At 45.1% G+C, this 13,177-nt stretch overlaps 1 protein-coding gene across 2 annotated transcripts in view; it reads left to right on the forward strand.

The window, feature by feature from the left end:
* The window catches only part of ppan (Brix domain-containing protein peter pan), a 57,442-nt gene that overhangs the window by 37,802 nt on the left and 6,463 nt on the right, over nt 1–13,177 (forward strand). For both annotated transcript variants that reach the window (XM_065424583.1, XM_065424584.1), the window contains exons 6-7: nt 7,159–7,302; nt 10,917–11,095. In XM_065424583.1, the coding sequence (XP_065280655.1) occupies nt 7,159–7,302; nt 10,917–11,095 (323 nt within the window). The remainder of the gene's footprint in view (nt 1–7,158; nt 7,303–10,916; nt 11,096–13,177) is intronic.

Genomic DNA, 13,177 nt, shown 5'->3' on the forward strand with positions numbered 1-13,177 from the left:
TTCTGTAGATTGAGCCGATGTTGGATGTTTGGACCTTTAAGGTCCCTCGGCAGAGGCAAGACACCTCTTTGGCCTCCGCTTCACATAAGACGGCACCCTCGGACTGACCCGTCCGAGAACAGTGGGTCGTTGCCTTTTCCTATCCTCCTCTTAAATCTTCGACTTTCTCTTTTATTTGAAGCCTTTCTGATCCTCTCTTTATCTCCGTTTACTTCCGTTTTCTCGGGCAGCAAGGGTTAACCTTGTGTGGATAGCCAACCTTGGGTATACCACGTTTTGTTATAGTAGTTTTGTACAGCCAGTGTACGCAGGACCTGTCCTTTTATGGTCCTGCAACGTCCTCTTGTTGAGCTCCATAGTGGGTAGCCGGTGCTGCTGCTGAAAATGCTGTGTGCCGTATTTAATCAATTCTAATTGTGGAGATGGGTTTGCTCAAGGCTCACCCTACGAGCGACGGTCAGAAATGGGCACGACGCTCCTCCACTCACCAACGCACAATGGCACTACAGCAGTGTTCGTCGACACTCCGAAATGGTGCAGAGAAAGCTCCAGAGTTAGGTGGTCAACAAGTGCGGGTTTATTCACCCAAGATACAGCACAGTGCGATTGTCACGGGGCTTACGAGCAAAAGGCTCAAAGTTGCCGCAAAATCTAGCCCGATTTCACAATGTTCGTGCTAAAGTGTCTTTTCGAGTGTGAAAAGGACATTCTAGACAAAATTGAGCATAATCGAATCCCATAAGACCCCCCCCCGGCTACGCCCCTGCTGTAGAGCATGTACTATCGGCCAAAAAAGTAAACGGACCACGGCACAGCTGGCCGGAGCGGCTGCGGGGCCGCACCGGGACGCTGCTATCTCGCTCCGTGCGCTGACGGCGAGAGTGCCGCGAGTGACGCCAGACTTCGCCCTCTCTCTCGCGCGGATCCTTGTGACGCTTGATAAATTTCTAGTGCGCCGTTCGGTTGCTCTGCTGCTGACGGTCGCGACGAAGGGGACTGTGGTGCATCGCCGGTAGTTTAGAACATGGCGCTGTCGAACAGTAGTGGACGGCCACGGGGAGTCAAACCGCGCCACTGAGAAGGAACGAAGACTCGTTCTTAATGTTGTTTTGCTTATATTCACCATACCTCTCATATTAGTGCATTTCGCTGGCGTCCACCCAGGCACGTACCCAGGGGGGGGCCCCGGGGGGCCCGGGCCCCCCCCGAAATCAAGTGGCATACCCCCTCCCTCCCCACGCCACCACTCCTCACACATTCCTAAAGCGCCGCCAGATCAATGTTGAGACTTCGCAGCTGTTCATCGGTCAGCATTATGCTTCCTTTTTCACTCCTTTTAGATGGCGGTAGTTATCGGCATCTCTTGTAATGTGAAGGACAGTTTTCTCGTAGATTTCGCACCCGCGCGATTAACTCGAGATGCGTTCAGTTGTCACCATCTATTCAACCATCACGCGCATAGCTGTTGCTTTTGTTAGTTCAACCTTCTTTGTTTAGGCTGATCCTGGGACTAGGGGAGGGATGCGGTTGTTACTCAGCTGGTCTGTACTCTTATGGAACGAGTTGCGGCCAGAGAAAACGCCAATTGCATTTAACTTATCCCTTTGCTTCATTGTTTCCTTGAGTTACGGCTCGCCGCGACGCTGGCAGATGCCCGGAACCATATACACGTGATATGGGTCAGATAAGGTGGGAAATAAAATAGTGTGAAAGAGCGTCCATCATGGAACCCTGCAATAACCCTTAAACCCATAAGCAAGATGACTGTCGCCCGTTACCTCGTCTGTTTTTCCCTAACTGTATAGCGCTTTTCGTGCAAAATTGGCAACTGGAAACAAAAATCGCAAGGAGTTGAGTAATTAAGCGATCTACTAAGGGAGAGAGCTAAGGCAACAACGAAACAGCAAGCAAAAGCGAATAATAAAAAAAGTTAACCGTTGTTTATGAGAATATTTATGGATCAACATCTTTTTATTTAAAAAATAAGTAGAGAAAACGCCGCCGGAAGTGGAGAACAATTACTTGTTTTGAATGACGCTTCTACAGTTATCGGTCGAACCGCCTCACGTAGCCACTTCTCTGCTGTGCTTATGTGGGTGTTTTTCTAACCTTCCGCAGCGAGCGCAGTACGTCTTGAATAGCAGAGACCTGTGCTCTACGTGGTTGTATGGGACTGGCGGCCGCACAGCGTTACGCAATTCGTGGGAACTGTCAAAACTGATCAAGGCGAAAATAACTGGTATTCGAAACTATAACATGAGAAAGACTGAAGAAGCCGTCAAAAATGAACGCAGCCTGAAATCAGTAAAAAAAGAAACCTGGTATAGGACAAACCATGATGTATGCACTAAAAGATAAGAAGGATAATATCATCAGCAATATTGAAGATATAGTAAAAGCAGCGGAAAAATTCTAAGCTGACCTGTATACAGTACCCAGAGGAGTCACGATAGTTCACTTAGAAACAGTAATGAACAGGATACAGAAACTCTCCTATAACTAGCGATGAGGTCAGAAGGGCCCTGCAAGACATGAAACGATGAAGAGCGGGAGAATAAGGTGGAATAACAGTCGATTTAAACAACGATGGAGGAGACATATTGCTTGGAAAACTGGCGGCCCCTTATACGAAGTGTCTATCGACTGCAAGGGTCCCAGAAAACTGGAAGAATGCAGACATTATACTAATCCACAAAAAAAAGGAGACGTTAAAGAATTGAACAATTATGGGACCATTAGCTTGCTCCCAGTATTATATAAAATATTTACCAAAATAATCTCCAATAGAATAAGGTTAACACTGGATTTTGTCAACCAAGGGAACAGGCTGGCTTCAGGAAGAGATACTTTACCATGGATCACATCCATGTCATCAATCAGGTTATCGCGAAATCTGCAGAGTACAATAAGCCTCTCCATGTGGCTTATATAGACTACGAAAAAGCATTTGATTCAGTAGAGATACCAGCAATCGTAGAGGCACTACGTAATCAAGGAGTACAGAACGCTTACGTAAAAAGCTTGGAAAATATTGCTACATGCGTAAGGTATTTGTTTGTTTGAACGAGGCACGTAGGCGCCATCACTCCAGAAAAGAGGAGGAAGAACGAACAGGGCTCGCGCTGTGAATCTAACTGGTCAGCGCTGCAACCGTTGTAAATATAATCTGTAAATAGTTTCTCGTCTTACTGACTCGTCTTTCGCGTTAGAATATCTACAGAGGTTCTACAGCTACCTTAATTCTACACAAGAAAAGCAGGGAGACACCTGTAGAGAAATGGGTCAGACAGGGAGACACAATTTCTCCAAAGCTATTTTCTGCGTGCTTAGAAGAATTCAAGCTATTAAACTAGGAAGGCTTAGGAGTAAAGATCGACGGCAAATATCCCATCAACCTTCGGTTTGCCGATGACATTGTTCTATTCAACTACAATGCAGACGAGTTACAACCAATGATTGGAGACCTTAACAGAGAGAGTGTAAGAGTGGGGTTGAATATTATTATGCAGAAGATGAAAATAATGATAAATAGCCGGGCAAAGGAACAAGAGATCAGGATGGCCAGTCGGCCACTAGAGACTGTGAAGGAGTACGTTTACCTAGGTCAATTAATCAGAGCGAATCCTGATATGAGAAGAAAATCCACAGAAGAATAAAAATAGGTTGGATCGTATACGGCAGACATTGCCAGCTCCTGACTGGAAGCTTACCACTATTATTGAAAAGTAAGGTGTGGAGTCAGTGCATTTTGCCAGTGCAATATGTCCAGTGCCAATGCATTTGCCAGTGCATTTCCCAGTGCATTTTGCCAGTGCATATGGGGCAGAGACTTGAGAGCAAGTTAAGGACCACGCGAAGAGCGATCGAACGAAGATTGCTAGGCATAACGTTAAGAGAGAAAGAGAGTGGTTTGGATCAGAGAGCGAACGGGTATAGACGATATTCTAATTGACATCAAGAGGAAAAAATGTAGCTGGGCAGGTCATGTAATGCTCCGGTTATATAACCGTTGGACCATTAGGGTTACAGAATGGGTACCAAGAGAAAGGAAATGCAATCGAGGACGACAAAACACTAGGTGGAGCGATGAACTCAGGAAATTTGCGAGCGCTAGTTGGAATCGGTTGGCGCAGGACAAGGGTAATTGGAGATCGCAGGGAGAGGCCTTCGTCCTGCAGTGGACATAAAACAGGATGATGATGATGATGATGATGATGATGATGATGTAGGTGGTGGGCCCCCCCCCCCCCCCCCCCGAAAAAAAATCCTGGGTACGTGCCTGCGTCCACCGCTGCTCGATTTTAGGCAACACTACGAAAGCAGCCGCAACGGCGGCTACGGTGACGCGCGCTTGCAGGTGCCAAGCTTTACTGCCGGCGCGGGTTCTCTGTCGATATTACTTTTCCGGCATTGTCTCCAGCAGTGGGTTTATTAACTATAGCAGTGCGCCTCTCCACACTGTTTTAATTCGCTACTACAATACACAGTCCGTTATTTTCTGATACACAGTCCGTAATTTCTGATGCTCAGCGCAGTGGGCGGCCAAGGCTTACAACGTTGGAAGAGGTCCAATGTTGTAAGCCTTGGCCGCCCACTGCGCTGAGCATCAGAAATTATGGACTGTGTATCAGAAAATAACGGACTGTGTATTGTAGTAGCGAATTAAAGCAGTGTGGAGAGGCGGAAGAGGACCAACGTTGTAAGCCTTGGCCGCCCACTGCGCTGAGCATCAGCAATTCTACCGTATTCATCCCTATAGGCTTGAATAATGCGGTTCACCGATGTTCTGCTCCTCCTGGTGCGGCGGCAGATTTCACGCTGAGGGACATCTTCTATGCTAAGCCGCACGATGCGCCTTCTCTCCTCAATCGGCACCCGAGATGGCATTTTCGCTACGAAACGAATGCGACCGTTCTCGTTCTTAAAAATTTCCTAGTCTTCCAGTGTCCGATGGCTGGACAGAATCATATCTGGATAGCAGCGCGCACTACAAAGCGCGTCGCCGACACCGTTCCAGAGAATAAAAAGGAAATATTGAACGCCGGTGTGCTATTGGCACCTTTGCTGTGGCACCGCGGATCAGCTTTGGCATGCCGTGAAAAAAGAGTGGGAAGCGCTGCGCAGACGACCGCATCTAGTAGCAGCGCTCTATGACTCGATGCCAAGGCGAGTAGGCCAAGTAATCGCGGTCGACGGCGAATTTTCATCCCATTGAGGACCTCTTCCACGCATGGAACCCCATTTTTTATTTTCTTCCGTGAATAAACTTTCACGAGCGACTTGTTTTTCCGATTGATTCTTTCCAATCATCTCTTTCTGACGGTACTTTTGTAAAGAAAGTTTCATAACGGTCTGTGTATTGTAGTAGCGAATTAAAGCAGTGTGGGGAGGCGCACTGCTATAGTTAATAAACCCACTGCTGGAGACAATGCCGGAAAAGTAATATCGACAGAGAACCCGCGCCGGCAGTAAAGCTTGGCACCTGCAAGCGCGCGTCACCGTAGCCGCCGTTGCGGCTGCTTTCGTAGTGTTGCCTAAAATCGAGCAGCGGTGGACGCCAGCGAAATGCACTAATATGAGAGGTATGGTGAATATAAGCAAAACAACATTAAGAACGAGTCTTCGTTCCTTCTCAGTGGCGCGGTTTGACTCCCCGTGGCCGTCCACTACTGTTCGACAGCGCCATGTTCTAAACTACCGGCGATGCACCACAGTCCCCTTCGTCGCGACCGTCAGCAGCAGAGCAACCGAACGGTGCACTAGAAATTTATCAAGCGTGACAAGGATCCGCGCGAGAGAGAGGGCGAAGTCTGGCGTCACTCGGGGCACTCTCGCCGTCAGCGCACGGAGCGAGATAGCAGCGCCCCGGTGCAGCCCCGCAGCCGCTCCGGCCAGCTGCGCCGTGGTCCGTTTACTTTTTTGGCCGATAGTACATGCCTCCAGGCCTTTGCATGCAAGAGCTCTGTTGAGGCACTAGTGGTACTGTGTCCCATACGTCTCGCTTAGTCATAGTTGCAAAGATTTTATGATCATAGCACACGTCACTAATCATTGCCATTATTTTAGTATATTTATCTTTAAGAAATATACAGACCTTTTTTAGACCCCTTTACAGCCATGTTTCATTCTTTGTTACCATCATTCTTATATCTTGCATTTAGTGCTCTTTGGCCAGAACTGGCCCTTGTGCCTTTAAGATCCATTAATCAATTCACTGTAATCGTGTTTTTAGCTAAAATATGTTAATTTTTGTTGCTTTTCTTATATGTTCGACCTGTAATACTGTAGCTGTAAAGTGTAAATATGCGTATTCATGTTAAATACTTGTATCTGGTACACACATTAATAATTTGGTTTAACCTTATTATATAGTTAGTTTTGTTACTGTTCCATTGGAATTGCAACTGCTGCTCAAGCACGGGTCCAACCAGTTCTGGAATCTTGGTCTGCGTTATGTCTGCAAAACAAAGAATTGAATTCGAAATATACCTTGTCTGGATATAATATGAACCGATGTCCTGCTGAGTTCATATTTTGTCCAGACAAGGTGGGATATCTTATCTTAAAGGGGCACTGAATATCTTATACTTTGATTGCTTCCAGAAATTTGATACCAGACTCTTGGGTTCTGTGCTTGTATAAGTGCAAGTTTCTTGAAAAACAGATTGGGAAAAAAAAATTTATGTACATCCTGTGCTTCTAGTTATGTGATGTAAGCCAGTCATGAGCGAGGTGCTGGTAATATTCAGTACGGTAGGTGCTGTCTAGCAACACAATGTCTGCGATTTGACTTCCCTATGTTGGTTGGACTAGCTAATGTTGCCCAAAATTGAGTTAAACTATAGGACGTAGGCATGTTAATCACTCAACACATGGCACTTGAGTAAAGTGCCAAGTCAGTTCATGATGACACTGCCGTGGTGCAGTTCATGTCACTGTCATTGGAGCCACCAGCTGTCGCCTCTGCTCTCGAATTTTATGGTAGAAATCTGGACCCCAGCAGAATGGTGTATATTAGTTATTTGTATGACATGGTCTACATAATATACAACCAAAATTCAAGTGTGCTTCAGGGTCCCTAAAATTGAACTTCATTGTACTCATAGTGCATAGGGAAAAATTTGCCACCATTTTCATTTCACTGCAATTGTTTCTCAGGATGGTAGAGCTGGGCCCACGAATGAAACTCAAATTGGTGAAGATTGAAGAAGGCCTAATGACTGGGGAAGTTATGTACCATGCGTTTGTTCAAAGAACACCCGAGGAGATGAAAGCACTTCGTGAGCGACGTCTGGAACTAAAGTAAGTATGCAGCAAAGTGGGGTATAATCAGGTTTCATGATGTATTGAGTGAATACTTAGTATTTCAGCATTTTATGCAGCGAGAGTGGAGTTCATTTGTGTGTTCAGGTTATTTTCTCGTTTGTGCCAATATGAATTCTTCCATGTAACAACTTTTAGCTTCTGGCATTTTATAGAGAGTGCCGATTTTGTTACATCAGGTTAGGTGGCTATTTGTCGATGCCCCGTTTCAAAGGGAATGCCAATAAATCGTCATCATCAAAATAAAATGTAGCTGTAGAGCTCTTCCTCTGTGTTATAAGTAGTACTATGATGCAGATAACTTGTGATCTGGTGCTCAGACTGTATTTATAGTTCATGTATGTACCTGTTGCCCTCCACCCTATCTGCTCCTCCTAAGCTTAAAGGGAAGCTGAAACGGTTTTCAAATTCCATGAATTGCTGGGGTTGGGAAGAACAGACCTAATAATTTACGGTTCTGAAATTTTTTTATTCGTTTTGTTAATATAAGGGGCGGAAATTGCTTTCTAAATCCCCCCCGCGGACACGCCCCCGTCGCTTCCCGGAGTGCCGGGTGAGGAGGCAGCTGGAGGAGAGAACTGGTGAGAGTGACGTCATTCCCGGGCAGCGTGCCGGCGGACCGGCATGCTGGCATGTGCTGGCATGTTTCTTTCCGTCCTGCGCTTTACTAAATGATGCTACGAGTGATCTGCCGCCGCTGACGTTTGCTTTCTTTTGCGATTTTCGTGAACTGTGCTTCCTTTCCGTGCTGCGCAAGTGCCTACAGCCAAGGGCGCCCAACATGCCCTCGTTCTGTGCAGCATTCGGCTGTGCGAACACAGGTGGGCGAGACGATGTGGTGTTTCACATGCTCCCAAAGGACAAGAAGCTTGCAGCGCAGTGGGTTCGTGCGGTGAGGAGAGAGAATTTCGTGCCGACGAAATCAACTGTGCTGTGCTAGGACCATTTCCACGACAGTGATTATCATCGGAGCTTGACAACGATGCGGGCAATCGGTATTCCAACTCCGGTGTTCCGGTGCCCACATTGATGCACCTGAGAAATGCTAACATTTGCAGCCATGAACATCTGGTAACAGCTTTAGCGTAGCTGGATAGCCTTACGACCAATGTGGAAACACGTTGTTGCTAGCGTTGCTAGGCTTGCCTAGTGACATTCGACCTACGGTTGCAGTTACCATAAAGTTACCGTGTTTACTACACAGCGGTGCTAAAACTGCCTAACATGTCAACACTAGCATGCAGCACGCATACCGATTCTTAGTCGAGCCACAATCGCAAACTCGTCGAATCATAGTCTGAATATTGTACATATAATCCCCCTGGCCATCTCGATCTGGATGTGTATGATAAGCAACTTCCAGCACTGTATGTGCGCGCTTTAAAACGTGGTACTTATGTTTGCGATGGTATATCAACATGCTAAAAACCACCGAAATTAAGACAAGCAACGCCAAGATGCTTGACATCGCGGAAATGCACCCGTGCTTAGAATCTAATGAGAAGTTAGTCATTCGACATTCTTCCAGCAGCAAGTTCCAAGTGACACTTTAGCGCATTTTTTCTCCTGTCATTGCAACGTGCAGCTACATGAAAAAACACACGTAGCAGCTAATATTTCCAATGCGCGAGAAGCTGCACACATCGTTCTCGCTGTTGGCACACTCAACATCGTCGTTGCCGCCATCGTTTTCTGTATCGGCTGTCGGTTCGAACATGTAAGGCGAAAATACAAGCTGTCCGAGATAGCGAGAACATTCCATAATGCTTACAACTCATCTGTGAAGCCAGACCAGAACAGCGTGCTATGTTCTGAAACAGCGGCACCGACCCGTGATCCCCGTGAATGACGTCTCAGCGGTCCCGACCAATCACGGACAACAGTGGCGTTCGCGCGATGCCCTGAGGCGCTGGTGCTCGTTTTCTTGCAAAAAACAGCCGCTTGCGTTTGTTTCCGCCCTTTTTAAACTAGATATTCGTGTTCAATGGACTAAAAACTGTAAAATGCTGCAGGGAACTCATTTTTTTCGAAAAGTGTTTCAGCTTCCCTTTAAGTGAAAGACATTCCCTTGGGCCTTTTAATTGTCAACATACGCCATTATTCTTTTTGTCATCCTGCTGTTAGTAATGGCACATTTATATTTGTAGCTATAAGATAGAGCACTGTACAATTTATGTGCTGCATGATATGACATTACATAAATATCGTCAAGTGTATCCTTCACAGCAAAGATATCCTGTACTGTAACTTAGCACTTTTGCACATAACTTGTATGGCTACCTGCATGCACTATGAAATTGCACTTTTCTTTCGAGGAACCCGTATGGGTCACCTTTGTAGCAATCGCTACGATTGGGTGGATGTCTCATTTTTCCTTTACTAACTATGAAATCTAGTGCAGATATTTTTTCTTACCTAAAGAAACTTCGCAGATGACAGATAACACTTGATATTAGTTGACCTGTCTTATTTGACAACAATGAAGTGCGAAACATGGGACCAAAAGAGAAACAAGGAGCGGGGCAAGTGCTTGTCCCGCTCATCTCATCTTCATTTTAGGCCATCATGTGTTTTGCTTTGCGACGTATTGTTAGTGTTAGTTATTGTTAGAACTTTCAAATAAGTTTTACCAACTGTCCCCCAAAAATACTCTTCTAAAATTGACCTGCCATCATTTCTGCTGCTTGTGCTACTCCTACTCCACAACAAACATTCCAAAAACCACATCAGAAATGTGCCATGAAAGCATTCTTCCCATGAAAACTTGCCACTGTCAGCATTCTCCAGCCAACGAGTGACAGTGAATGACACTGCATATGTGCTAATTTGTATCCATCCGTCGTGACAAACAGTGTTGTGGATGGTTAAGCTCAGTGTTTGCTTGCGCCATCATCTGCATACATGCTCCATGAAGCAGGCGGCACAGGGTACAATAGATATATTGCAGACTGACACTATCTACATGTTGGCTTCTCTGATTGGCTGATGTGAATCATGGCTCTGACCTACACTGCAAATAAAATGTGAGACGAACTCAAGGTTGCATTAAATAGTTCAACAAGGGATGTTTTGGCCTGGAGCCAACGTTTTGACTAGGAGACTTGTCTTCATTCAAGGCAACAACTGCTGTAGTTGTGAGAAGTCTCCTTGTTGGAACATTGGCACCAGCTTGAGACATCCCTTTTTTAACCACTGTTGTTCACTTAGTCTCAGTCTTCCTGTGAACTTCTTTGTGGGTCGCATTGTACCATAATTTATTGCCTATGCACTACTTGCAGCAGAAAGGTTCAGGGGAAGGTAGTGTTCGTAATGATTTTGATAGCTGCGAACGATTTGCTTAGGCTTGTCATTTGAGTTAGTAAGCTACCATAAATTAGCATAATGAGGCTGAAAGAGTTGTGGATCCAACTCCCATTGCGAGATTATGATAGAGACTGGATGCAAAAATGCCTGTGCACTGAACTGTTCACTACCCAGGTTGTGAAAAATAAGCAGGATCCTTCCTCTGGCTGCATGTAATATTGGTATATAAAAACACATTAGCTATACCAACAATTTAGTCCAACATGATGCAGTGGTATCCTTCATTGCAGGAAGCTAAAGGAGAAGCGCAAACAGGAGCAGGAAGAGAACAAGCGAAGAAAGGAAGCTTTGCTCGAGGGTGAGCAGGACATGAATCAAGGGAGTGATGCAGATGCAGAAATGGAGAGTGAGGATGATGATGAGCAAAACTGGTACCGTCGGGAAGTGGATGAAGATCCTGATGAGGATGGTGAGATTTTAATGCTTGTTTGTTGTGATGTTGCGTCTTTGGCCATGATAAGCCCCCATATTGAATGTGTATCTTGAAATGACAAATGTTTGAACTTTGCAGTTAAATTTAATTTTCAAATACTTGCTGAACATGTCTGTAATGACCTACCTGTTATTACATCAGCAAGGTGCATATGTGAGCTTATTAGAGACTTTCTGTGGGGAAGAAACAGCATAAAGACAGGAAAATAGCTGTGTCCTTAAGCTATTGTCTAGGGGTGTGCGAATACTGGAATAGTCAATTTCAAATCGAGTAAGTAACGTTCGGATAATTTGATTCATGAATTGAATATCTAATATTCAATTTTTCGAATATTCAGTATATTTGATGAATGACCTGGCCGTGGTTGGTGCCTTGATGCATGCATCGTTGCCATGTCGTGCAATCTCTATTGGTACAAGGTTCGACCAGGTGGATTGGACTGATAGAAAAGATTAACGCTCCATGAACAGAAGGAACAACAAAAGCAGCACATGTGAAAAAGCACGGAAGCATGTGTGAAGATCAGGCCGATTAGCCACTGGGAGCAGGCCCACATTGCATGAACTTGCCGTGGGCCTCCCGATCTGAGAACTCTATCGTCGGCCTTTACGGAGCGGCTAACTCAGAAGCGCTCCACGCTGTCATCGGAGCTGCGCAGGTAGGCACCGATGACCATGGGGAGGGATGCACATTCCCTGCTTTTGTCTGTCGCACAGATGGTATTAACAAGCTGAGAATAACCAGCAGAAACCACCATAAAGATGGAAAAGCGCTCCTGTTTTCTGGAAGAAAACTGGAAAGTAACAATTTTAAGCAAAACTTTTTAAGCAATAGAAGACTGCCATTAAGCACTGTATGGACCACTAGTAAACTGAAAACCGTATTGGTATTTAGGACAGCTTTGCTATTTCTCCAGCTTCATCGAGGGAAAAGCAGTTGGTCCTTTTCAATGGACATTCTGTTGACAAAAAATATTTTCCATACCTTTGTATGTGAACTGAGTTATCAGAGCTGGCATACTAATTTGGTGTTTCCTTTTATAAGAGTAGAGCATACTGCACATCTTGATTTCTAGGTACACTGGTGAGCCAAAGTATACAGACCACAGGGTCGTCAAAAAAACAGAATTTCATTGTAATTAACACGCATAAACAGAAACTGACAAGTGCACTAGACAAATCGTAATGCCAAGTTTAGACTGCAGTCTTTAATTTCAGTTGCATTCGCAAACAGAGGAAAAATTGAGATTTATCGTGCAATACCTGGTCCGTATACTTTTGCTTACGGGTGTACCTAAGTTACCAATAGCAACATTCTTGTTGCATAATTTGAGTAATCTGAGCATGTGCAGCACCGTGTTATTATTATTATTTTTTTTGTACGCATAAAGGTTTGTTAAATGTTCTGATATTTGATAGTTGATTCAATATATATATATTTTTTTCTTGATTTGATACAAAATTTAGTGTTTGGTTTCACACACCTCTGCTATTGTCCCATTTTTGTGCTGTTTCTTTGCATGGTATCATGTCACCCTCTAACTCGAAGGTCTCAAAGGCAGGCATTGGGCAGCACGCATAGCGTAATGGTCTCTGTGATCTGTACTGTGACATTTTGGTTGGAGAAGTGTAAAAAGGCTTCATCAACTTGTAAAGCAAAGGAGGTGATGTGTCAGGTTGGTGTACGTTACGGCTATGGCTGCGCATGATTGTCTACGTGGTTGAAAGCATGCAACCTACATGCCTTGTTTTAGAGGTAATCTACTGCGTGGGAAAAGACTGGACGAGCTTGGAGGGCATGGCATTGTGCACTGTCTTCCCACGTGTTTAGTGCTCGACGTTGCATAATCTTGAGTTTCGAAGGCACGTTGAAGCGAAAGGCAGATGAAGCATTTTGCCGGTGCTTTTCATGATTGCATCATTCCACCGCAGGTGACATTATCAGCTGCGGGGGGTAGGAGTGGACTTCACTTCGTACCACCGATGTGAATATATTATCGACTCGGCATGAAACTATCTTTTGTCGCTGACTCAAATTTAAAAAAAAAGAATTCTCATA

This window comes from Dermacentor albipictus, chromosome 1 (genome assembly GCF_038994185.2).
Source record: "Dermacentor albipictus isolate Rhodes 1998 colony chromosome 1, USDA_Dalb.pri_finalv2, whole genome shotgun sequence".
Classification (NCBI taxonomy): Eukaryota; Metazoa; Arthropoda; class Arachnida; order Ixodida; family Ixodidae; genus Dermacentor; species Dermacentor albipictus.